Genomic DNA, 26,263 nt, shown 5'->3' with positions numbered 1-26,263 from the left:
ATGCTCAGTAAATGTTATCTATTATTTTTATTGTTATTATGTCATTGATAATATCAAAGGCATTTACATTCTGTGTTTCATCTTGGTTAAATGGTAAATGGCATCAAGTTACTTGACTCAGGAATAAACTACCAGATAGCTGGCATTTTGTTTTCTCTTTGTGGTAGGTTGAAACAGAGACTGGCTTCTACATGGTACCGGATCTAAAGACCCTTGGTTTCCAAGGACAAAGATAGCAAAGGGAAGAAAGACAAAAGATGTCTTTGCTTGAGAAGTGACCAATGAAACAACATCTTTGAAAATGTTGTTCTTGAAGGATGAGCTCTTGCAAACGAAAACTACACTTAGCAGAGGTGGAGCTGTAGGGTTGGGTGGAAGTCACATCGGAAATTTAGTTATCAAACGTACCGCTCAAAGGAGAGGGAAGCCTTTAGTTTGTGTTCCAGCTCCCTGAATGTTTCTGTCCTATTTTCTGTCAGCCATAGCTACCCTTTCCTTCTCTCCTTATCCCAAATTCTGTACACATCCAAATCTTATGCATCAAGTTTCCACTCTTGAAATTTATCTGTCCTACATCCTCTCTCCTTCAAAGTGTCAGTTAACTACTTTATGATAAACTCATTCATTTAAAAGAAACCCTGAAATTCATGGTACTATTGTTATATGTTTTATTTAGGACATCCTCTATACAGTGTCCAAATATTTAACCCATTAGTTCAGCTCTACTGAAGACATTTCAAAGTATGAAGTTCAGTGGAAAAAAGCATTCTTTTTGTACCTCATTCTTTCGGTGTGAGAAGGCACATTCACATGCTTCCTTTGTCCTGATGTAGAATCTGTTCTCTGTTTAAATAGCTGATTATTCCTTTGATCGGACACTCAAGAATATAGTACTTTACTGTTAGAATAGTTTAGTATGTGCATTCATTTTATCATGTATAGCATGAACATTATTACTATATGATAGCTTTCTACTATAAAAGCTTATTTTGCTATGGAAAATTTTTATGGATATTATGTGAAATGATTATTTTTCTAGTTGCTATTATTCCTTTCTCAGAAGCACAGATAGTCAAGACTTATAAGATTTAATTCTGTCCTGGAAAAAATGGCTTCTTTTGGCACCTTCAGTTTTGTGATAATACTTTCTAATGAACTGAGCGTTTCCCTTACCGTGAATTATGTAACTATCCTATTAAAAATAAATAAATATTTTAAATTGTGTAGCAGATTATTATGCTTTAATTTGCTTTTGGTCCTTTTTATGGTTACATGTTTCAGCATTGAGACTTTTACAGGGATTTTTATAGCTATTTACATTTTACATATGTATATGTATTTAATCATGGTAGTATAAATTACTCTTGTTAATTTAAAAGAACCTCACTACTACCAAAATAAACATGTTTTTTAAGCCCCATTTGAGTGGGAAAAACTGAATGATTCTGGCTATCTGAGAACTTTTGTATGAAAATTAAAGCCTACTTCCAAGTCATACATTTCCAAGTGTTTTCAAAGAGAGACAAACACTGGTGCTGATTTTTTGGGGTTTTTTTTTTTTGGCAAAGTTTTATTTAAATATTAATTTGGTCTCATGTTTTTAGACAGGAGATTGACTTAGTTGTTTTGCTATACAAGTAACCTTACTGCTGTAGAAAAATTGGTTACCAAAATAGGGATTTTTGTTTTTCAAAATATACACAATCTGACCCCCAAATTCTAATTTTATTACTAGTTATTGAAATGGCTGTGTGCCTATAATATCAGATCATCAGTATCTTTTATTTTCTCCTTTCTTTTTTGCAGTAAAGGACCCTATATAGTCTGTGTCATAATGTGTTATGAAATATACACAGATGTTTTATCTTAGGTGCATGGCTTCTACTGCATTTGTTATTTTGGTTGGATTCTGTGGTTATTCTTTTGAAATGTTTTATACGAATATTATTTTAATTCACTTGACTGCAAAGAGATATAATTCTAAACAAAAGGTCTAAGTTATTTTGAATTAATTTGAGAGGTAGTTCTGGTTGTTCCAGATATTTCATTTATATTTTCTTACATTTGGTAATGATACCAGTCCATAAAATAACTTGAAAATCTGTCATGCATCGTTAAATTCACTTATGCTTCATTGTAGGCGTTTAAGTAAATGTAACTAGCTTATATACTGAAGAACTTGGTAATTTTTGTGGACTGTACAGTAACATATATATAATTTAATGTTGCCTCAAGGTTGACTTTTAGATACTTTGAATAAGATCACTTTAAGAAACTTGGTTGCAGGGTATTATAACACTGGTAACTGGGTTGTTTTTTTTTATTGAGAAGTAAGATCTCTTGTTCATTAATGTATTAAGACATTTGAAACTATATTAAGAACTGTATGAAACTCTTTATTATAGGAGTCCGAGTCCCTAAAGTGGTAGCATTACAATGTAGTTTAATAGTAATCTAAACACATTATTTTTACCCAAATTGTTTTGCTGCTGAGAAACCATTAAGACATTAAACTGTTGAATTACAGCTGCGTTGTATCATCAGATAGAACTTGGTTTGTTTACATCATAGTACAATTGGCTTATGTCTGAGAAAGCTGGAAGAAGGAACCCTGACACAAATATATACTATATTTTAAATAAGCTTTTATACATAGGGAGGGTCATTTCTATGGAAATTATATAAATATAGCTTCTATTTCTTTAAATTTCATCTTTTTTTTCAGATTCATCTGGTCTTTTTCACAATGCTCTGTTCTTAGAGTCCCATCAAGAGGACAAGTGTTTTGGTTTTGTTTGTTTGTTTGTTTGTTTTTCAATGAGCATAAGATTCAGCCCTTCCGTCTCTTTTTTGGTTGTTAGTTTGCCTTGTTTCAGCCATGCTGAATTCTTTACTGTAATTCAGTTGTGTTAAGCATGCTTCTGGGTCTTTATACAAAGCCACTCTCTCTGCCTGATATGCTTTTGCCCCAGATATTTGGATGCCTTCCTTCTTTATGACTTCAGATCACTGTGCAGATGTCACCATCTTAGGGAGGACTTCCTTTGGCCATCATGCTGTCTCTCACTCTGTCTCCTCATCTGCCTGTGGTCCTTCATCACACTTATCACTACCTGACATTATACTACCTGACATTATCTGGTGTTATTGTCTTTCTCCAACATTAGAATGTAAGTCCCACAGATCAAGGACATTTTATTTACTGCTCTATCCCAACACCCAGAGCACTGTCTGGCACATAGTAGGAGCACAACCGATACGGGTTGAATGGCTTTTCCATTATGAAGATTTAGCAGAGTATGTTTCCACGTAATAATCGTGTCCTATTACCTCTGTGATTGTTATGAACATAATTACTTCAATGTTCCTTTCCAGAATGCTCTATCACGTGGAATTTCTTGGCTGTGGATTTGCCCATTTGTTGCATCCTCTGAGTCTCTCCCCCTCTCTCAAGACTGGTGCTGGGTTGTGGAGCTTTAGGCTTCCCTACCATGGTTCAATACTTTTACTTGTCTGCAACACCTTTTACCTACTTTTTTTGTTTGTTTGTTTGTTTATGGCTGTGCTGGGTCTTCGTTGCTGCACGCAGGCTTTCTCTAGTTACGGCAAGTGGGGGCTACTCTTCGTTGAGGTGCACGGGCTTCTCACTGCGGTGGCTTCTCTTGTTGTGGAGCACAGGCTCTAGGTGTGCGGACTTTGGTAGTTGCAGCACACGGGCTCAGTAGTTGCGGTACATGGGCCCTAAAGCATGCGGGCTTCAGTAGTTGCGGTATATGGGTTCAGTAATTGTGGTGCGCAGGCTCTAGAGTGTGTAGACGTCAGTAGTCGTGGTGCGCGGGCTCAGTAGTTGTGGCACGCAGGCTCTAGAGCATGCAGGCTTCAGTAGTTGTGGTTCATGGGCTTAGTTACTCCGCAGCATGTGGGATCTTCCCGAGCCAGGGATTGAACCCGTGTCCCCTGCAATGGCAGGTGGATTCTTACACACTGGACCACCAGGGAAGTCCAGCTTGTACCTTCTTTTTTTTTTTGTGGTACGCGGGCCTCTCACTGTTGTGGCCTCTCCCGCTGTGGAGCACAGGCTCCGGAGGCGCAGCCTCAGCGGCCATGGCTCACGGGAGCCGCTCTGCGGTATGTGGGATCTTCCTGGACCGGGGCACGAACCCATGTCCCCTGCATCGGCAGGCGGACTCTCAACCACTGCTCCACCAGGGAAGCCCTGTACCTTCTTTTTATCAGCTAGGGATTGCCACACAATTTGGTAGGAGTTCAATTTCAGATTCCATACCAGCACACAGCCCAGGAGTAGAGACCTGATTTCCCACAGGTGTCTCCACCTTCAGTCCAGGTGAGACTGTGCCCAGGCTAAGTCCTGAGGTCTGTGGGCTGAGATTTCCAGACACTCCCTTTCCAACTTCTCGCCTAATAGCCCAGGTCTCGTACATTAAGCACACAGGGACTGGCCTTGCCTCTCAGTCCAGAAACCTCAGCCCCTGAGGCACTCTCTGACCTCTTGGCATCAATTTCCACTCCTCTGACTTGGAATCTTCGCTTCACTTCCAGCACCTGGAAATTTTTCTTGCTTGGTTTCAGTTTTGCTATGTGATAAAAACAAGTTTCTGTTATATGTTATCCACTATTTATTTTGTCTTGGGTGGGGATAGCTTCCCACATCTGCTCAGTCAGCCATATTGGCTAGTGTAGATGTGGAGATTATTTATTTTGGCATTTTTGTAGCAATACTGAAAGTGTTGATGTTCCTAATAAATCCCAATGTATGTACACCTGGGCCCGCTGTACATGAGCAGTGATAGAAATTTAGACTCTTTATATTCTAGGCCTCTGGACATTCTGATGTTTTGTAGGGAACATTAGACAGCATTTATGTGTAAATTCTGTTAAATACTGACCTCATCATCCACTCCATTCTTTTAAAAAGATTTTTCTTAGTGTTGCATGATGATGATGATTTTAGCCTTTTAGGACAATTTTGTCAAATGGAAAGTAATTATAAAGGGGATTTTTCACTTAAGTATCTGAAAGCCATTGTTTTTGTTAAGTTTTACTTCCTTTAATTCCATTCATAAGTCTGTATTATTTGAACACTAAGGGTACTCCCAGGACATGTCTACTAGGTGCTGCAGGCTGACTTTATAATTTTCAATAATAAGTATTATTGTTATCGTGTTCTGAGACATAAATTTTTAGTTATCTTACTTTCAAGTTGAAATGCACAGACTTTAAGTATACACTTTATTGTGTTTGGGCAAATCCACGTATAAAACATTCTCTTACTTCAGAAAGTTGCTTTATCCAATTTTATGCCTTTTATTTTAAACTTTACTTTTTTCCCTAGCAGATATTAAGAAACCTCAGCTGAAACCTGAAAAGACTTCGAAGAAGTTTAGAGCTTTGAGTGAATTTCAGTCCCTGGATTTTGCAGACAGAAACTACTTTGTGAAATTATGGGCCAAACTTTCAGGCAAAAACACGCCAGCGGTAAGAAGGGATAGAGGGGTGAGGGAAGCTGGAACTGAGCATTACAAAATCAGACAAAAAGGGCATTGGATATTTCAAGACTAACAAGTTTCACCAAAACTGTCCTCTGACTGGTGTCAGCTGAAGACAAGTTTTTTCCCCCTCTTTCTACACCTCTAAGAATAGGCATGGGTTCTAAAAACAGAATATACAGTGTAGATTTTTTTGAGTACCTTTCCCCCAGGCTCCCAGTGGAAGTTCTGACGCTCAGTTCTCCTATTTAACAAGCATAGAAAAGAACTACATAGGATTAATACTGTAGAGTATGTATTTCAAGGGAAAACTTGCTTTACTGTTGGGATATAATCTTGAGTGTTCTTGTGCTGAGCCTTCAAAGTGAGTCCACTCAAAGAGTCCATGTCTTCTAACCTTGCAGTACTTAGACCCATCCTATGACTTAAAAGATCCCATTCTTTGAGAACTCAGAGAAGTCAGGATATGTGGAAGTTGGCCCTACCTTCATATTAGATCATGCTCTTTTCTGTTTGTGATGGTTTTTCTGTGATGGTCTGGGAACACAGAGACCTACATCGTTGCCATTGCCTCAGAAGTGACAGAACTTCTGATTTGGTTGTCAACTCCTTGGTCATGTTTCCCTAAGCCTTGCCTGTTCTAAGCAAATAATCACATTGTCTTCTAAAGTCAGAACCATGGGCATTGGTCACAAGAATCAGACTGGTTACTTCAGATGAAAAGTCTAGGGCCGTGGTGTACATGGGCATAGCTATACATTCTGCTCTGATTAAGTCATAAGAATGGGATGTTTGAAGTACAAGGAACAGATACCCGTTAAAGTCAGCTTAAGTAAGAGGTAGTTCCATTATTAAAAAATATATGATGAGTGGATTCACAGTGCATCGGGAGCAGGGATGAAGTACAGATCTCACAGGAACCAGAAATAGGGTTGGAAAGTGCATCCCAAAGGCATCAAGTTCCTCTCATCTCTGCTTCTATTTTTCCCGTGCTCTGTCGTCCTCTCTCTCCTGGCTGGCCTCCTCCACTCACTCAGCTTCCCTCCCACATAATTTGAACTCATTTGCACACGTGCCAGCCCTGACTCACCATGGCTTTCTGCCTGTGGCTCTATGCCCACAATTCCTGGCCACTTCTCTCCGTCTCTTTAATTCATACTGTGGAAAGCAAAGCAATCTAATTGGCACAGCTGGACTTTTTAGCCATACCACACAGATCAAATTAAACTGCTTGTCCTGTCACCTGTGGCAGGGCAAAAGGCAGGGCCACTTGATACACATTCTGGCCTCTTAGAAGCAGCAGGGGATGGGTGCGCTCTAAACATCTAAAAATAATATAAATTTGTATCATGATACCGGAGTACAGGAAATGCCCTATTTATTTACCCAAAATAGATTAACTCTGGAATTGTTCCCACCTACCAGGATCTGTGGGAAATCAAATATCAGTCATTAGGAGTGGGGATCACTCCCATTCTTTGGATTAAGTTCAAGAATCCTGAGGTTTGTGTCATCCTAGAAACTTAGGGAAGGGCCTCTGGTCTCCAGACTATCTTGGTTACCATGGAGATCTTCCTTGTCTGAAACCCTGAGTTCCATTCTGAGCCAGGGGCTCTCCCGCTCTTGTGTTCACCCAGTGCCGACCCCCAAGATCTCACCACACCCTGGGAGCACACTCGACGTGAGGAGCCCGTCAGCCTCTGTCCTTGCAGTCCTGGGAAACCCAGCTCTTTTCAAGTCAGTCGACCACTTTCTCTCTGCACCTGCTGTCCTGTACAGCTTCATGCTTCTTGGAGCTTAGACTTTCAAATATAAGGTCTTCTTTTAATCTCCCGGGACATGGCATATCCAGACTGTAAAAACTCCAGAGCGCACATCCTTAGCCACCTTTATTCTTTAATTACAAGTCTGTGTCTTGACAGCCAGAGCCAGCTCATGTCCCAGTTAGACTGTCCTGCTGTACAACGTCACACACACCGATGAGAAACACACCGTTGAGTCACACCCTCTGCCTGTTAGTGGGTATCCATGGTTTATTTAAATATGACAAATCTGAATATTACCTGTTAGAAAATTTTCAGGCCTAATTAAAGGTAGCTTTTCTTTTTTTTTTTTTTATGTGGACCATGTTTTTGTAAGTATTGAATTTGTTACAATATTGCTTCTGTTTTGTTTTGGGTTTTTTTGGCTGCGAGGCATGTGGGATCTTAGCTCCCGAACCAGGGATTGAACCCACACCCCCTGCATTGGAAGGTGAAGTCTTAACCACTGGACCGCCAGGGAAGTCCCTAAAGATAGCTTTTCTCTGGTCAAGGGCACTCAGGTACCCAGGAGCAAGAACAGAGGAACAGATGAAAAATGCACACAACACGCACACAGTGGGTTTTCAGCTGTAATTCATCTCCGACATCTCAATATAAAACTAATGAACAGTATGGGGGAACTGGAGAGTGGAGGGTATGATAAAAAGGCAATGCGAGAGTAGAGGGGCCACCTTGGTGGCGGGAGGGGAGCAGGTATGTGGACCACGTGTCATGAAATTTTGACAATGTCCAGTGCCACTCCTTACCTGTAGTCACCTCCCTGAGAAACTGTTCAGCCCCCATAATCCAGGGCATCTAGGGCCTAGTGTAGAAATCTACTGTGTCCTGTGTTAGAGGGTGGGCAGTTTCTCATCCATGATGGCAACAGCGCTCAAACCCCTTGCAGCCTGAGGTTCTGGTAATTTTGCCTGCCAGTTCTGGTGGAGGTATAATGTAACAGAGTAGTTTCATAGAAAAGCAAATCAAATCCCCCAAGAACCAACAGATTCACCCCTCAAAAATTAGAACAAAGGTAGTACTTAATTGCCACTGTCATGTATATGGGGTGAACTTGCCTAAGATTATTTTTAGTACCTCGTTTTCTTGTAAAGATTATGAATTCAATGCTATTTTGAAATTTTAAGTATTTATCAAATTTTGAGATATTTTGTAAGTTATTAACCTCTTGCCTAGCCATTATAATGCTGCAAAATGAGCAAAACCTTTTTAAGATCATCACCACAGAAGCTTTAATGAGATATTATGATTATATTGGAGGCCATAAATAGCCTTTATATGTCACTTATAGTTTGGAAAGGGCTTCTGTGTAAATTATCTCATGTACCCCTTATTGCAACCCTTAGGAGATGTTGTTATTCATTTACTTTCCCAACATAAATCCCTATGTATTTTTGGAACTTTATGGTGGATTGAGGAAAGTAATTGCAACTACCTCTGTCAAAAACCTATATCATAAATCTTCCAAAAAAAGAAAAAGATAGAAATGTTTGTGCTTTTTTGGGGTCTTAACTGTAGATTTAATGTGTTCATATTTACCTGTAGAAACTATCAAGAGAGCCATTTGACACTGAAGGACTAAATAGGAATTCCCATTGTCAATGCTTTTTTGGTCCTGTTTCTTTCAAAAGCACCCTTTCCACTTATGTTGAACACTGCATTCTTCCTGAAACCTACCTTAAACTTACTGCGTATGTGAGGTCTTTCAGTTTACCCCCTCCGTTCTAATATTCTACTCTTTCCTTGTGTGGGGTTTGTCACCACGTGCATGTCAAGGTGTGATTACAAAGTAACAGAGCTGGTTTTGTGTGTGTCTTCTGAAAACCAGCCCTATTCCTGGGTAGTCACATAGCCACATGTCATAACTGGTTGAGTAAGTGTATATTTATGTGTGTGTTCGTGTGAAAATTTTTTGCTGTGGAATTATTGTGAGTAGATCTTTGCCTTCTAGGAGAAGCTTTATTTTCAGAACTTCAATTGTATCTGTTTCTCCAACCAGCTCCTCTGATCTCCTTAGGGGACAGCCTTACTCCTGAGGCAGGCCAAGTTACTGAAAGCCACTTTTCTAGAAAAAAAATTGCTGAATGACCAATTCATTCAAAGCCAATTTAGTGAATGTGTGTGTGTGGCAGATAAGGCCAGTGCGATCAAAAAGCACCCAAAGATTTGAAGGTCAGTGAGAAAGTGGACCTATAATGACAAAATATTGGGCCCTACGTCTACTAAGCACTATTTCCTTTCACTACTCTGAGGCAGGTCAACTCAGGGAGCTTGTCAGAGATAACACAGCTTAGAAGTGTCTATTCCGACTCCAAAAGAAACATGCTTTCTTCTCCTCAGTACATTTTTCAGGGCATGGTGTTCAACACTATATTTATTAGCTGGAATAACACTATAAAGAGATACTTCTCTTATCTGCCACCTAGTTACCAAGTGGTACAGTTCATGTAGGATCAGCAGTCCAAGTGCCTTTTTCAAGATAATGAATTGGTTTCCTGTTATTCTCTGAAGGTGACCAACTAATTTTTAAATATCATTTGTAATCATTATGATTCTGATTTGTGCATATTGAAGGCTATCCACCCACTGCATTTTTTATCCTTATCGAAACTCAAATTATTCTATCTTTGGCCAGCTAGAGCTTCTGCAGGTTGACACCTGTGTCCTTTTAACGTGACCCATTTTGCTGGTTGGTATGACAAGATATTCTGTGCTCCTTTGTTCATTACCTGTCCTAGACCTGGAATCAGTCTTTTGTCCAAGAAGTCTTGGTTTCTTCAAGTGGGAGATGATTGTACAAGAAAACACATCATGGTTGCTAGGAATGCTCATTGCTCTTGGGGTGGCCATTGTTTCTAGGCCTATTCTGTGGATAGATAAAATATTTCATGAGTTCAAGTTAATATTTCCAATTTGGATTCAAGACTTCAGCATTTTTACTTAACTCCTTCTCTGTTACATATTTTTTCTTTTCTCCACACTGAGAGTCCTGCTTCTCAAAGATAGAGGCGATGATAGAATTATAATATCTTACTAAATTTCTTGTTTGTTTTAACCACATTACACACAGAAGAGTCTCAGAATAACAATACTAAATACTACCAGCACCAGCACCCATTATAAAAACCGAAAGCAGTTTATAAAAAAGGGTTTTACAGATGATCCTCCCGCCATTGTTTGTGATTATGTTACAGCTATACTATCAGAGCATGCCCTCATATCCTCTCTCCCTTTTAACTCTCATTTTGTCTTAGTTATCAAATACCTTCATACTTAATACTCATCATTAGACCTCAGGTCAGTGTCTCTCTAGTTGTTTTATTGCCTAAGCTTATTCTCTACTAGATACAGAAAGGGCTGTGGGAAAAATATTTCCTGCATTCTTGCCTGTTGATAACAGTCTGTTACACTTTACACTTGAATTGTAGTTTTTAGTATCTATCCTGTTTCTTTTTTTTGTTTTGTTTTGTTTTACGGTACGCGGGCCTCTCACTGTTGTGGCCTCTCCCATTGCGGAGCACAGGCTCCGGACGCGCAGGCTCAGCGGCCATGGCTCATGGGCCCAGCCACTCCGCAGCATGTGGGATCTTCCTGGACTGGGGCACGAACCCATGTCCCCTGCATCGGCAGGTGGACTCTCAACCACTGTGCCACCAGGGAAGCCCCTGTTTCTTTGTTTTGGTTTATTTTATCAAGATCTCTTATTGTTGATATGTTGGACCTTCTTTATATATGTCTATATAAATGACAAATATTTGTCATTTTCTCTTGAATCTTTTTACCTCTTTCTTCATTTCTTTTTGAGGTTTAAAGTTTCTCCTTCATTTTCTGTTTCTCTTAAGTCATTATTTGTTGTTCTTTTTCACTCCTGTATTTCTTCTAGTTTAGTTTTCATTTCCTAAGTGACTTTTTCCTGTATATTCTAATTCTTTCCTGAGTTCCAGCACCTCATTTGTGAGTTTGTAAAATTGTAATTCATTTGTTCCTTAATGTTTTGTGTCATTTTCTTAATGTCTTTTAGTTTATTTTTAAATAGTAGATTACAGATTTTATCTGTTTCCCCTTCATTGTGTACAGAGATGTTATTCTCCTTTTCCTCTTATTTCTTATAATAACTTTGCATTGGATTTGACTGGAAATTTTCTCATTTTTATGTGAAATTCATTTTCTCAAACATTTAGAAGGAAGGTGGTTTTTTCAAATAGTATCAAGGTATATGGCAGTTTCCTTCCTTAGATTTCCTGGTTCTGTTCCACTCTCCCGCTTTGGTCTAGATTTCCTCTTTCCTATTTCTCTGTTTGCTCTTTCCCAATTAATTTTTTTTTTAAATTAGTTTATTTACTTATTTTTGGCTGCATTGGGTCTTCATTGCTGGACACAGGCTTTCTCTAGTTGTGTTGAGCGGGGGCTACTCTTCGTTGCGGAGCACGGGCTCCAGACGCGTGAGCTTCAGCAGTTGTGGCGCACAGGCTCAGGAGTTGTGGCTCATGGACTGCAGAGCACAGGCTCAGTAGTTGTCGCGCACAGACCCAGCTGCTCCGCGGCATGTGGGATCCTCCCAGACCAGGGCTCAAACCCGTGTCCCCTGCATTGGCAGGCGGATTCTTAACCACTGTGTCACCAGGGAAGTCCCTCCCAATTAATTTTTATTCCACCCCCATCAACTTTTTTTTAGTGTAAAGCCCTGTCTTAGAAGGGACAGTGGATTAGTTTCAAGAATTCACAGTTGATCCAGCTCCTGCAGAACTTACTGTGGACCCCTTATTCTTACCTACTATTAGAATGGAAACAACCCCTCCTATGTTTCAGCCATGGTTTCCAAATTGTCCTGCTATGCTTCCTAGTGAATACTTCTTAGCTGTCTTGGGGCTCTCCTGTTCTCAGGTCTTTTAGTCACCCTGTTTCTTTCTTTGGCTTCCTCTTACATAGACACTGATACCATGCAGGTGTTGTGGTTATTGTCACCTGTATTGGGGGATTTGAGGGGAGCTTGTCACCTAGTTTTCTTGTAAATGTTTGATATGTTTTCATTTTGCTATTTAGTTGCTATATCTGTTTTTACGTGGAAATTCTGGAAGGTCCAAAAACTATGCTTCCACTACCACTGTCATCTTCCCAGTCATGATATAATTTAGATCAAGGATCAATATAAGAAAAAAATAAGGATGGTATAAAGTAAAATCACAATAGAAAATGTATATATTAGTATAGAGTGATTTGGGGGAAAAATAACAAATCAATATGAGAATAAGACAGTGGATTTAGTTGATATGTAGTACTTTTATAGTAATATGAGACAATTTAGATGTATTTATGGAGCTATTTAAAATACAGTTTTTAAGTGGTGAAATGTAAGTAGAGTTTGTTTCTTCCTTTCTTATCCCATTATAAATCCCCTCCCTCCTACCCAGCAGACATTTTCTCCTCATTATGCTTACACAGAACCACAGAGATGATGGTCAGGGGAACAGTAAAGTGGTCTTGGCAATCAAATATCCACCTGAGAGACTGTGTTCAATGAGTCTGCATGTTAGCTCTCATGTCATGTGTCTAAGGAACAATTTCACAAGCTTGACCTAGAATTTCTCAACGGCATGTATAGTTATAAAACAGCATGTGCTATCTTTGTTTTTTTCCTCTTTTCAGTTGCCTTTTGACACCAGATTATAAACCTTTTGAATGCAGAGACTATGTTTTTTTTTTTTTCTTTTCTTTTTTTTTGGCTGCATCGGGTCTTAGTTGCAGCATGCAGGATTTTTTGTTGCAGTGCACAGGCTTCTCTCTAGTTGTGGCACGTGGGCTCTCTTGTTGAGGTGCACAGGCTCAGTAGTTGTGGTATGAGGGCTCTCTCTCTAGCCATGGCCCACGGGATTCGTTGCCCTGCGGCATGTGGGATCTTAGTTACCTGGCCAGGGATCGAACCCGCATCCCCTGCATTGGAAGGCAGATTCTGTACCACTGGACCACCAGGGAAGTCCCAAGACTATGTTTTTTGTATCTTTGTATTCCCATAATCAAATGCTCACCAAGTATTTAGTGATAGTGATGGGGTGTTGGTGAAACATGGGAGGAAGACCTCCCAATCTGTCCTATTTCAGGATCATACTTAACATCGTTGGATATATTCAATCAGTTAGTTACTAGGTGTGCTAAGATCTGGTAAAACTAAAAAGACAATAATAGTCTGTATCCTTGAGAGATAATCTCATTAAAAAGATTAAAAAAATATATATAAACATGATAGCTTAAAAAATTGCCTCATTATTATTTAGATGTCAGATAAAAGTTTACATATTAAATTGTAGTCTTCATAAAAATATTTCTATTTTATTTATAAAGTTTTCTTTCTTTCCACTGAACAAATATTGTTTTTTAGGCCTATGTTTTTTCCCTTTTTCTTTTCACACATTTGGCAGTCTCTAGCAAGAAGACAATGATTGTAGCTATTTTAGTCATCGGACATATTTTTAACTTCAATATAATTTTAAATCATATTTCTTGCCTAGGAAAGAGAGTCTATGGCGAGACAGTATGAGACAGCCCGGCAGGCCCTAATGGGAAAGACACCTCCTCATCACACATTCCTGTTTCAAAGGTAGTGATTTATCACATTTATTTACACCTGGGCATCTTTAAATTGATTTTTTAGTATCCAGATATACCAAATGAATCTTAAATCATCAACACAAACAGGGACCTTTGTACTAAAATGGACCCAGTGGTTCAGTAGTAAACCTAGTACTAGAAGTTGTATTTCCCTTTCATTTATATATATATTTAAAGGCACAATATACTCACAGCTACTAGAAACTGATGTTTTTTGCAGTCTTTGAAGACTGCAAAGAATGATGTTTCTGGTGGTGTTTGAATATAAGTATCAGCCTTCGCCAAGGCTTTGATGATGGAAGGTTAATTATATCCTGTTGAATATCCTATACTTGTCCTTCATGAATCTCAAAAAATAGTAGTTAATGATTTGTGGGATCATTTGTTTAATGTCTCCTTTCCACATTAAACTGTGAATTCCATCAGGATGGGGACCATTGTATCTTTATTAAGCCATGAATTCTTATTCCTTAATATGCAATGTTTCACTTAGTCCCTGATGCATAGTAGAGGCTTCATAGATATTAGTGGCTATAATAATTATTGTACTATTAATTATTACATGTGAAGAGGCACATTTAGACTTTAAGATTTACTCAAAGTGAATAACCACGATGTTTATGAAATGTTTGTGTTTTATTTTCTCATGAATGTTATAGGCTTCAGTATTCTGAATTCTCTTTTCTGTGTGACCTTTTGGAAAATTTGAGTAATAAAGTGAAATTCCTGTTTTCAGAAAGTCACTAAGAGCACTGACAAGACCTTAATTATAGTGTCTTAAAGAGCTTTTTAAAGTGCGGTGAGTCGAGGAAGCACAATACAAAAGCCATTTAAAAATGTTTTTCAATTTCACTTCTCTTTATTGTCTGCAATATTAAGCGATCCGTTAAAAATCTTTAACCAATATAAATTAAGTTTTGTCTTTGTCTGCTATATAGCAAAAAAAGTGTGGTTAATTTTCTCCACATTGGCAAGCTATCTTTGGATAGTCTGATAGTCTGATTCAAAACGCAGGCTGTGTGGAATATACAGAGTTCTACTGGGGGGATGGGAGGGTGGTGGCCAGGAGATGGGCACTGTCCCCCAGAGCAGCTAAAGCTGGGGCCTGTGCGACTTCTCACCAGCAGAGTGGCCATGCCTATTGAAACACTGTGGACACTAAGCTGTTTTAAATCTGAGCTCCAAATGGGTTATACTAGGGCAGAAGGATGCTTTGAATTTTCATGCATTTATATGCAGTCGGGCTACTTTGCACATAGCAACTCTATTTAGCAAGTCTAGAGTGAATAGCAGTAGGATTTATTCACTAAAAATAGTTAATGATTCTTTTCAAGTCACTCTGGGGAAACAGGCTAGTATAGATGAAAAATAGATATTTTATGCTAGAGTTCAGCTGAAAGTAACAATATTAGAATTTTTATAAATATTTTCTGGTATTATTTCAAAGCATTAGATTATAAACAAAACTGGAAAATATCTATTTCAATTTTTATAGCAGTTGATACATTGCTGGACTTCACATAACAAATGAATGAGCGTTTACAATTGAATATGTACTAATCAGTAGGAAGAAAATCTGCCTATATTAATGTCTTATTCAGAAAAATACAAATTTGGTTAATCTACAAATTAGAATGTAATAATGCCAGTGTCTAAGGCAAGCTCTGACGTGAATGCTTATGAGTGTATATATTACATTATTCCAAATAGGTTTTATTGGCGTATGCATTTACTTGGGACGTGTAAAGGTCAGTATTTAGGTATTACATGTGTGTACGCTTGGTATTATTACAAAATTCTGTGGATTTTTTCAATTTCCAATTTCAGGGGTCTAGTACCAGCACCCGTCATCAACAGTCTACGTTGTTTTACAGCCTTAGAACTAAAGAAAAATTTCGAGCTTCCTGGAGGTTACTTTAAAACTCCCTTTGGACCTTCTGAAAAGAGGTGAGTTGAGTTTTATTGGATAGAATAAGTTATTTTCTGCTGGTTAGTTAAAATGATGGCACTCATCCTTAAACTTCAGGGAATTCCTAAAGCTGGGAAGCAGGGCCCCAACTCCCACTATGGAATTTGAATAGAATAGATCCTGGCCCTCTAGGGAGGGCACAGGCTTATAACCTAAGTTCACTGGAACCTACGAAGCTTCTCTTTGGGACTTTGAAACTTGAGGGAGTGACACACTGATGCAGGGGCAGTTAGAGATCATTCAAGTCACCAGTGGTGGAAGAATCAAGAATCCATTGTGGAGCGCAAGCAATGGTGTCTACCAGTCTCTTCCTGTATTGCAACTTGGCTGTGTTCTTGGCACCTAGCTTACCTTTGCTCTTGCCAGGTTTAAAAACCTGGTTCCCTAGTTTTCCATTAAATCTATAAACTACCAAATAGCTTTTCAATAACTCCCTTTTTGATATTTAAACCCCTTATAGACCAGATCAGACCCTTCACCACTGATTTTAGTGCTTGGCTTTTGTGGGTATTCTATTACATTCCATTTCTACTTCAGCTGTTTCTGCCACTACCATTGACTATGTCTCTGTAGGTCTTGAATCCACACTTCCCAAGCAAAGATCTGGCTGGTTGAGTCAATCACTATCTACTACGGGTGCCACTCTTGAGTAGAATCTCTAGCCAGAGCCCTCATAGGTAACAGGCTGGTATATAGATTTGTTGCCCTTAGGTCAAGCAACCATCCTTTATCCAATCCTCTGTGGCCGGAGCAGTGACAGAGAGTCAAGTAAAGAACTCTTTAGAAGGGGTCCGTGGGTTTGGTCTCTCTGAATGCATGGCAACAAAGTAGACAAAAGTGACTGGAAGCAAGCACACTAAAACATTAGCAGTGGGTCTTCCTCTAGATTTATCAGTTATTTTCATTTTCTTCTTTTTTCCTGTAACTTCTAAATCGTCTGCATAGGATATATATGTTTTATTTTTATATCCTAAAAAAATTATTAAAAATCCATGAGAATTTGATGAAATATTCAGTAAATGGGAAAAATTGGTCCTAAAGATACAATTAAGTTTCTTATATCACTCTATATGTTAAAACAAATTTTAGATAAATTATAAAGAGTTAAATACAAATCAATGCTTATAATATAAATGGTGTGTTAAATGTCAGGTGCACATGTATATCCAGCATAATATAGGTTTAAAAATATTCATGTGTATGTATAGAAAAAAAACGCTAAAAAGATATATACCAAAATAGTATCAGTTATTATCTTCTAGTGGTGGGATTGTGGCCAATTTTTATTTTCTTTGTTCTTCCCGATATTTTCAACAACGAGCATTTTATAATTTTTGAAGTATTAATATAACTTTAAAATATTAATATGTCATTTAAAAAGTCTGCCACAGCAAAGAGATGTTTTATGAGGGTGATGTGTCATAATGAGAGTGTCAGTTTAAAAAAGGAGTAATGCTTTCCTTTATTTCTGAGTTTTATTATTGTAACGCTTTGGGTTTCCTTTCCTAAATTTGATGATGAAAAACAACAGGCCCCACTAAATGGCCACCCAAGTCTGCACATCTCACTGGATGCTAGAGACTCTAGATTATAGTTAGTTAACAGATTATAATAACAGTGTTGAAACTGTAGATCTCTGAGGATTTATTCACACTCTGGATTTTTAGTACAGGTAGGTAGCCTGATAGGAGTACAGTGAGAGGAAGAATATCTTAGTTTAGGCTGTTATAACAAAGTACTGTAGGCTGAGTGGCTTAACCAGCAGACAGTTCTTTCTCACACTTCTGGAGGCTGAGAAGTCTGAGGTCAGGGGGCCAGCGTGGCCGGGTTCTGATGAGGGTCCTCTTCCTGGTTTGCAGATGGCTGGCTTCTTGCTGTGTCCCCACATGGTGGAAAACAGAGAGAGGAAGCAAGCTGTCTTTCGTTTTTTCTTATACGGGCACTAATCTCATTCATGATGGCTTCACCTCCTGACCTAATTACCTCTCAAAGGTCTCACCTCCTTATACCATTATATTGGGGGTTAGGATTCCAATATATAAATTTGGGCAGGGTGGGGTAGGGACACAAACATTCAGTCCATAGCAGAATTTAAAAAAATAAAATAAAATAAATGCCTACTAGGCTGCAGTGGGCTTATTTATCATCTGTTCCCACAGTGAAAAGGGTGGGTCAGACGTTCACTCAAGTCTGACCCTTCCCTCGTGGTAACACATGTGCCTTTCAACCCAGCCACTTTTTGACTCCTGACTTTCAAAGCATTTTCATTTACTCTTAATACTTCCTTTGATACAAAAGAAAAGTAATCGTTTGAAAAGCAGAACTTGCTCTGTGATCCCTTTTTTGGTGTGTGTTTTAAATGAAGAGGTATTCTTTTCCAAAAACAAGAGACCAAAACATATGTGTTTTGGGTTGAATTGTGTACCTAATTCAACTCCCCGCAAATGTACATATTGGAGTCCTAATCCCAGTACCTCAGTGTGTGACCTTATTTGGAAGTAGGGTCATTACAGATGCATTTAGTTAAGATGAGGTCAGACTTGGGAAGGGTGAACGTTTAATCCAATATAATTGGTGTCCATATACAAAGGAGAAATTTGGACATACACACACACACACACACAGAGCAAGGGAGCTTGGGTGATGCAGAAGCCAAGGATGGTCAAAGATTGCCAGCAAAACATGAGAAGCTAGTAGAGAGACCTGGAACAGACTCGCCCTCACAGCCTCAGAAGGAGCCAACCCTGCTGACATTGATCTTGGGCTTTTAGACTCCAAAATTGTGAGACAACGACTTTCAACCATTCAATCCTCAGTACTTTGTTACGGCAACCCTAGCAGGCAAATAAAAATATATATTAAAAATCCAGTGAAAGGCTTCCCTGGTGGCGCAGTGGTTGAGGGTCCGCTTGCCGATGCAGGGGACGTGGGTTTGTGCCCCGGTCTGGGAAGATCCCACATGCCGCGGAGCGGCTGGGCCCGTGAGCCATGGCCGCTGAGCCTGCGCGTCCAGAACCTGTGCTCGGCAACGGGAGAGGCCACAACAGTGAGAGGCCCGCGTACCGCAAAAAAAAAAAAAAATCCAGTGAAATTTTTGGTGCCATTTTCTTTCTAAGTTCCCTTCAACATACTCTATTTATATCACTTTAGAGATTTGGCCATAAAACCTATGGATTATTGTTTTTTTTACTAAAAGAAGGAAGAACATCTTTATGCTTCTATAGTTTGGAATAAAAGATGTAACCCATAAAACCTAAATGCATCTAAGTCTGTGTTCAGGGGGGAAAGACTCAGTCTGGTCATACTTCTAGAGATAAGACCCCAAGCATGGGTTAATCACGGCCCTTTTCCACTGCAAGGGTAGAGGAAAGAGTTGTACAGTGACTGGAAAATCCAGATGTTGGCAGTACTGGTCTCAGTTTATATACTTCTCTAGGAAGCGCTTCTTGGACAAGCTCACTTACCTTACATGGAAGCAAGAAATTGGGAAACAAAGTCTTCTAGGAGCATGGGTGTTCTACCTGAAGGGGGCTAGCATTCTGTGAGGGGGTCCAAAAGCTGTTGTCTAGTAACAGGAAGACAGACCCAAGAACTCTGTCCAACCTAGTAAGAGGTACCCCCGCCTTCAAGCAAGCCATTAGACTTCTCTAGTTGATAACCAGTAGTCAAAACTTCTAAGCAGAACCCATAGGCACAGGGAGATTGCCCCATCCCGGAGTATCCCTGCCTGGGAATGTTGGTGCCATCTGGCCCTGGCTGTAGTTGACAGGAAGCTTAGGTCCAGCGAGCAGCCCATGTCCATGCTCAGCAATATGGAAGCTTTCCAGGAGCACTGGTTCTGGATTCCAGCCGTGAACTACTGCCCAAGAGCTGCAGCCTCTGCCTGCCATTCAGACACATTGGATGTGTCCCCTTAGTATGCCTGCACCACCCACCGTATTTCATCCTGGGTCAAGGACAGGCCCAGAGAGCTAATTGTACTGTGTTTCCAGTGATAGAGCTCCTGGGAACACCTCATTGAGACTTGCTTCTACCCTTTACATCTCTGGTAGTCATAACATCATCCTGGTAAGATGTGGACACCCTCACTTAAATGACAGGCTTTATCTTGAATAGACCCAATTTGGATCAGCCTTTGCTACTGCTACGTATGAACTGAAGTTAAATGTGGAATGTGAACAAGTGGAGGTCAACTTGAACTTGATCCTAGTCTCGTACTTCTTTGCTGAGATGGGAATCATTACGTTGGAAATACAGAGAAAAAAGCGTAATCATAGCCAACTACTAGGCTTTGCAGTAAACAATTATCTGCTGATTTTCAACATTTTAAATCAACCTTTAGCTAAATTATGAAAAGACATAACTATGAATACAAAACTTAATACAGGGCTTCCCTGGTGGTGCAGTGGTTGAGAGTCTGCCTGCCAATGCAGGGGACACAGGTTCGAGCCCTGGTCTGGGAAGATCCCACATGCCACGGAGCAGCTAGGCCCGTGAGCCACAACTACTGATCCTGCGTGTCTGGAGCCTGTGCTCAGCAACAAGAGAGGCCGCGACAGTGAAAGGCCCACGTACCGCGATGAAGAGTGGCCCCCGCTTGCTGCAACTAGAGAAAGCCCTCGCACAGAAACGAAGACCCAACACAGCCAAAAATAAATAAATAAATAAATAATTAAAAAAAAAAAAAACTTAATACAATCAATTTTGACAGTAAAAATTTCCAATGACAGAGTTTAGGAGGTGGAGATGGCAAGTGAGTATATATCATCTGCTGTTGATGGAACAAGAAATGGGGATTTTTAAATATGATACATGAAGATGGAGGAACTGAAAATAGTGATAGAACTGTTTGTGGGGAGAAAAATGGGGGGAGGTTATTAAGTTAGCTAAATCCTTTTTGATCATAGCAGAAATCTCTATCAAAGATATGTCTAAAACTGGCAAGTCAATAAAAGTGACATTTAGAAATAAAAAGTTCATTGTCAGAATATCAAAACATTTAAGAATGGTTGGCTCTCAGGAGAATGAAATTGGGGTCACTGTTACTTTCTATTTTAAGCCCTTCTATATGACTTAATTCTAACTATATGTATTTAGTAGGCTGATTAAAGTGTTAATGAAATGTTTTTAAAGAAATGAGTAAAATCGCAGAAGAAAAGTTGAATATATTTTGATTATATAAACATTTTCAGTTGCTCTAGGTCCAAAACAAATTAAAAAGGAAAACAGGAAGCTATATAAAATATATATTAATAACATGTAATACACTATATATGATATACAGTATATGTAACATGTAACATATATAATATATTGAATATAATATTCATTTATGTTTTATGTTATATATTTAATTTATAATATATAATTCAATATATAATATATAACATATATATTCACATAAATTGATATGGAAAACATTTAGATCCTCAAAAGAGAAATGAAGAAAAGAGGTAAATAGTTCACAAAAGCTAATTAATAAATACAAGAACTAATGTTTAATCTTGCCATGAACCAAGCTCAGCTGTTCACAGTGCTCGCTCTGCAGGATGAGCTCTGCCTCAGTGGAGCTGCTTCCCCCAGAGGAAGCCAGGAAGCAGTTGGAGCCCAAAGGAGAGCAGCCAACTGGTAGGAAGCCCACTGGCCCAGACACAGAGACTTCAGGCACCCAGGTCACACCCCAACCTTGTCCTAAAAAGGGGGACAAAAAACTAGCCTTAGGTGTGCCCAATGTGTGGTCCAGATCAGGCCCCCTAACACGCTTTCATTTTTCTCTGTCCTTGAAATAGCAAGGACTGCCCTATATAAATTACACTTGATTCTGAAGTCCTAGGAATTAGGATCCATGCCTGACCCATCTTGTTTTATAGACTCCAGCACCTCTCAGGATGCCTTGCTCTTAGAAGATATTCAGTGATGTTTTGTTTAATGGATGAGAAGTTTATGCTAATATATACAGTACTTAACATATCAGCTGCTAATAGGTCTTGGTACCTATGTATCATTGAAAACTTTAGCTCAACAGAGAGATGTTTGCAAACTACTGAATGATTTGACAAAGATAACCCAATGATCATATGGCCATTAATGGTATTTCATCTCAAAGATATATTCATTTTTCATTTTTCAGTGGCATGGATTCCAGTGATTCCATGAAATACTCTGCATTATTTGAGTCTTGTCCATGGTCAAAAGACTTGCCTATTCGGCCTCCGGAAGACAGAATTTATTCACACCCAGAATCAACAATAGGTGATATTGAGGATCAGGCACTAAAAGGTATGAGTCATTTACATATTGTTCTCATATAAATATTAATATTATAATTATATCTATTTCCCACTGTCTTTCTGTTTCTGGTTTTTTTTAATTAAATGTGTGTTTAAAGTTGAGAATCTCTCCTTTGAGGCAGGCTGGGTTATTTATCCCCCATTGTAATAGATGAGAAACAAAGTTAAAAAAGATCAGAAATGTGCCCAGGGTTGCTTAGCTACTTAGAGTGGACTGCTGCTCTGCCCATCTGGCCACACTGCCTGCAGGGGTGTTCTGGGATGAGGGGCACGTGCTCTCGGAAGGAGGTTTTAGCAACTTGGGCTATATTCAGTGAAGGTGAAGAAACGCAGGGAAGTTTTCATATCACTGACCAGTCTCCTGCCCTGGGGGTCTGGCAGAATCCTGGCGGTTTGGGGTTTGAAGGATCAGGCCAGCCCCTCCTATTCACCTCCTTTTTACACCTTGCTCCCCGACAGACTTGTGAATGCATGTCTCCTGGCACAGACAGCATGGCCATCGCATTTTTGTCTCTGGCAATGTTCATAAAGAACATTGAGTAAAGACCTTAAACAGTGCGGGGAGGCTGAAGGGCTAGAGGTGAAAATGGAAAAGGGAGAGAGTAACCCATTATGGGGCTCTGTGAGCAACTGATAGAGGAATGAATAAATTGGGCGGAATTCTCTAGGACCTGGAGGCTAAGAGAAGCCACCATTAGTAGCCTGCGGGGGGTGGGGTGGTCTGCCTGAGACCAGAAGAAGACTTGAGGATCCCCTGCTTCCTCAAGTGACCACGGGAGCCAGAAAGAGTACAGACGTGTTAGGTCGCCAGGGACAACAGGACACAGTAGGTGGCATCTCCAGAAGGAAGGTCCCGAATCAGGCACCTTCTAACCATTTCACAGGTGGACGCCCTCTTCAGGTGTAGCTGTATTCAGGACAGCTGACCGAGATAGGGTATTTTCCAGCATTTTACTCATAAGGGAGGACAGAAGCAATAAATTAGAATCTGTTGGCCTGAAATAAACAGACTGCCAGGTATTTCTCCAGCCAAGATGGGTTTATTAGTGATCACTTCGGGGACTACAACCACAGTGAGCCACATGCAAGGCCGCACAGGGCAAAGGAAGGAGAAAGCTTCTTACAGAGAGGGAAAGGGAATTGGGAGAGCTTTAGTAAACCAAGAGTCCATGGCTTTTCATTGACTGAGTCCTTGCCAGGAAAGAAGAGGAGACTTCTTCCTTTGGGGCTCTGCTATGGTCGCAGGGCGTGAGAGGCTCCCCCTTCTGGTCTCCCAGCTCCACTTCATGGAGGTTTCTGTTATTAATTTTTTACAAGTCCCAAGACTCAAGTTCCAGGATATAATCCCAAATTCTCAAGTAGACATACTATGTCATCTCACAGGATGTGTGAAGTGTTCTGGGCACTCTTTTAAAGGCTGTGAGCTGCCACTTCAGAGCCTGAGGGAACCCAGGAGCCCTGGAACAGACATGTCCTCAAAGCTCATCATGGTTCTGGCTTCCCACAGGTCGTGTTCCCAGACCTTTCCCATCTCATTTTCTGTCCTCTGCCTGTATCCTTCCTTATAAATGGGATACTTAGAGTTGAAAACTACATTCCAAACATAGTCTGGCCAGAGCAAAGGGGGGCTGTTACCCGTGGGGCAGGGCTGTGGAAAGAACATTGCATTAGGAATCAGAAGACCTGGGTTTTGGTTCCATTTCTACTATTGTCTGGCTGTACAGTGTTGGGCAAATCACTTAATGTCTGAGCCTTAGGAATAATAATATCCATCCCACAATAATATAGTAATGTCCTATATTACTGTAATATATATACTATCATGTAATACATAATATAATAATACAGGACCAGCAAGGTGGGGTATGGTGTAAGTAAGAAGTAAAGTGCTGGATATCTGCTAGGTATTATGATTGTACCTTTTTATACACATAAAAGATTGTGGTCGTTTTCTGCTGGGATGGTTTCTGGAGATTTATTTCATGCGAATGGGCCAGGTTTTCCTGTTTCTTTATGTGCATTGTGATCCCGTGTTGAAAATTGGGCATTTGAAAAAGCAGCTACCTCTCCCAGGACGTAGACTGGCTCCGTGCAGGGGACGCCCTTCGCTGACTGCTGGGGCATGTTCTGAGCCCAGGGTCAGTCCAGTGTGAAGGCTCAGGGTCTTTTCAGTCCCTTTCCGGGCGTGCCCTTTCCCTGACCTCTGTGTGTGCTTTTCCCCAGTTCCCCAGTATACACAGATGCTTTTAAATGAATGTATTAATTGCCCTAAGCATCTTTCTCCTGCTTTTTCTTGGGGCCTTAGCTGTTCTGTGATGTTCCTCAAGTAAGAATCTCTTGTCCCAGGCGTCTTTAGGTCTGTGCCTCCTCAGGGTTTTTCAGGAGCCCTGCCCACTGCTTCCTATGGCTTCCTCTAGCCTGAGATCCCAGCTGTGCCACTTCTAGCCATCTGGGCTATGAGTTAGGTGACACAGAGGCCAATCAGGCTGCCCCTAGATGGGCTCTCAGGAGGGAACTGGGAGCCAGGCCTCTCTTCCCCCAAACTGTACTTCAGCCCCTTGGGGGGGGGAGGGGCAAAGGTGAGTAAAAACATGAGATTTCTTACCCTTGCTAATGTGGTTTTTTCATGGTTGGGCGTTCACTTGGTTGCTGTAGATCATTGACTGATTTCCAGAGCTCCTATTAAGTTATTTTAGCTAGTCTCTAGTTTTTTGTTTTTTGGGTTTTTTTGCGGTACGTGGGCCTCGCACTGTTGTGTCCTCTCCCGTTGTGGAGCACAGGCTCCGGACGCGCAGGCTCAGTGGCCATGACTCACGGTCCTAGCCGCTCCGCGGCATGTGGGATCCTCCCAGCCGGACCAGGGTACGAACCCGTGTCCCCAGCATCGGCAGGCGGACTCTCAACCACTGCGCCACCAGGGAAGCCCTCTAGTTTTTCTTTTAATGTTTCCCTGGGAGAACAGGGGCCTGGAGCTTCCTAACCTGCCATCTTGCCAACATGTTTCTGTGGTGATTTTCTCAGAAATCACATCACACTACTGGCTCTGGGTCAGTTAAACCCTCATTTTTTTTTTTTCATACGAACTGCCAAACCAAGTTTATATCATCCAGTATATGTGCTGTTGATTTTTTTTTTTTTTTTTTTTACATAAATGCAACTTTTATCTTCAATTTTTTTATCCTTTTGGTTTCAGCCCCACATTCCAACTTGATTAGATCATTTGGGGTCTTGATTCATCTTCCATATTTACTACTTTATAGATTTCTATTCAGCCAGCAAACATGCCACCTATGCCTTTGTCATTGTTGCTGTCAACATTGGGACCCAGGACTTGGCTAAGAGAAACATCCTGTGACAAGTCTTTGGACACTGACTTCCAGGGAGAGTCTACCTGCTTTGTGACGCTTACTCACATCTCTCTAGTGCATTCACACAAGAAACTGCGATGCGTGCCTTGCATTATATCAGCTGTATTTTCTAACTCAGAGGTCAGCAAGCTTTCTGTAAAGAACCAAACAGTAAATGCTTTTGGCTTTGTGGACAATATAGACTTTTTTGCAACCACTCAACCCTGCCATTGCAGTGTGAGAACAGCCATAGACAATATGTAAACGAATGGGCATGGGCTGGTTTCCATTAAACTTTATTTACTAAAATGGGCTGCAGACCAGATTTGTCCTATGTGCTATAGGTTGTTGACCCCTGCCTAAGTAAAAGGGAAATTAAGTTAATTTGAAATAATTTTTCTTTGCAAATCCCTTCCAACACTTATCACTCACTACAGTTCTTTCTGAATGCACAAACCATTTCTTTAATAAACTGGAATTTGCTGAGGTTTAAAGTCAGGTGTGCTGGTTTGTAGATCTTTATTTCCATTTTTTAAATGGCAGTATTATTTGCCTCCAGTACTTTTCTCATTGCAATGAATTCTCAAAGACCAGACACTCTAAAATTACTTCTGTCAGTTATTTCAGCACCCTGGGAGGTAACTTACCTGGGTGTGGACAAGGGAACTGATGTAGAAGGGAGGCCTGCTCTTCTATTGTCTTCTTTCTTCTTCGGGGTCTTTAT

At 40.2% G+C, this 26,263-nt stretch overlaps 1 protein-coding gene across 2 annotated transcripts in view; it reads left to right on the top strand.

Annotated features, from left to right (window-relative positions):
- The window catches only part of LRGUK (leucine rich repeats and guanylate kinase domain containing), a 113,693-nt gene that overhangs the window by 85,550 nt on the left and 1,880 nt on the right, over positions 1–26,263 (top strand). Inside the window, exons 16-19 of one of the 2 annotated variants that reach the window (XM_024737964.1) lie at positions 5,357–5,496; positions 13,834–13,922; positions 15,761–15,880; positions 22,033–22,181. In XM_024737964.1, the coding sequence (XP_024593732.1) occupies positions 5,357–5,496; positions 13,834–13,922; positions 15,761–15,880; positions 22,033–22,181 (498 nt within the window). Of the gene's footprint in view, positions 1–5,353; positions 5,497–13,833; positions 13,923–15,760; positions 15,881–22,032; positions 22,182–26,263 lie in introns of both variants that reach the window. The other variant, XM_024737963.1, reaches the window with a different exon arrangement.

Source organism: Neophocaena asiaeorientalis, unplaced genomic scaffold (assembly GCF_003031525.2).
Source record: "Neophocaena asiaeorientalis asiaeorientalis breed wild unplaced genomic scaffold, Neophocaena_asiaeorientalis_V1.1 scaffold364, whole genome shotgun sequence".
In the NCBI taxonomy this organism is placed as follows: domain Eukaryota; kingdom Metazoa; phylum Chordata; class Mammalia; order Artiodactyla; family Phocoenidae; genus Neophocaena; species Neophocaena asiaeorientalis.
Note: the sequence above shows the minus strand (reverse complement) of the source record. Positions and strands in the feature narration are given on the sequence as shown.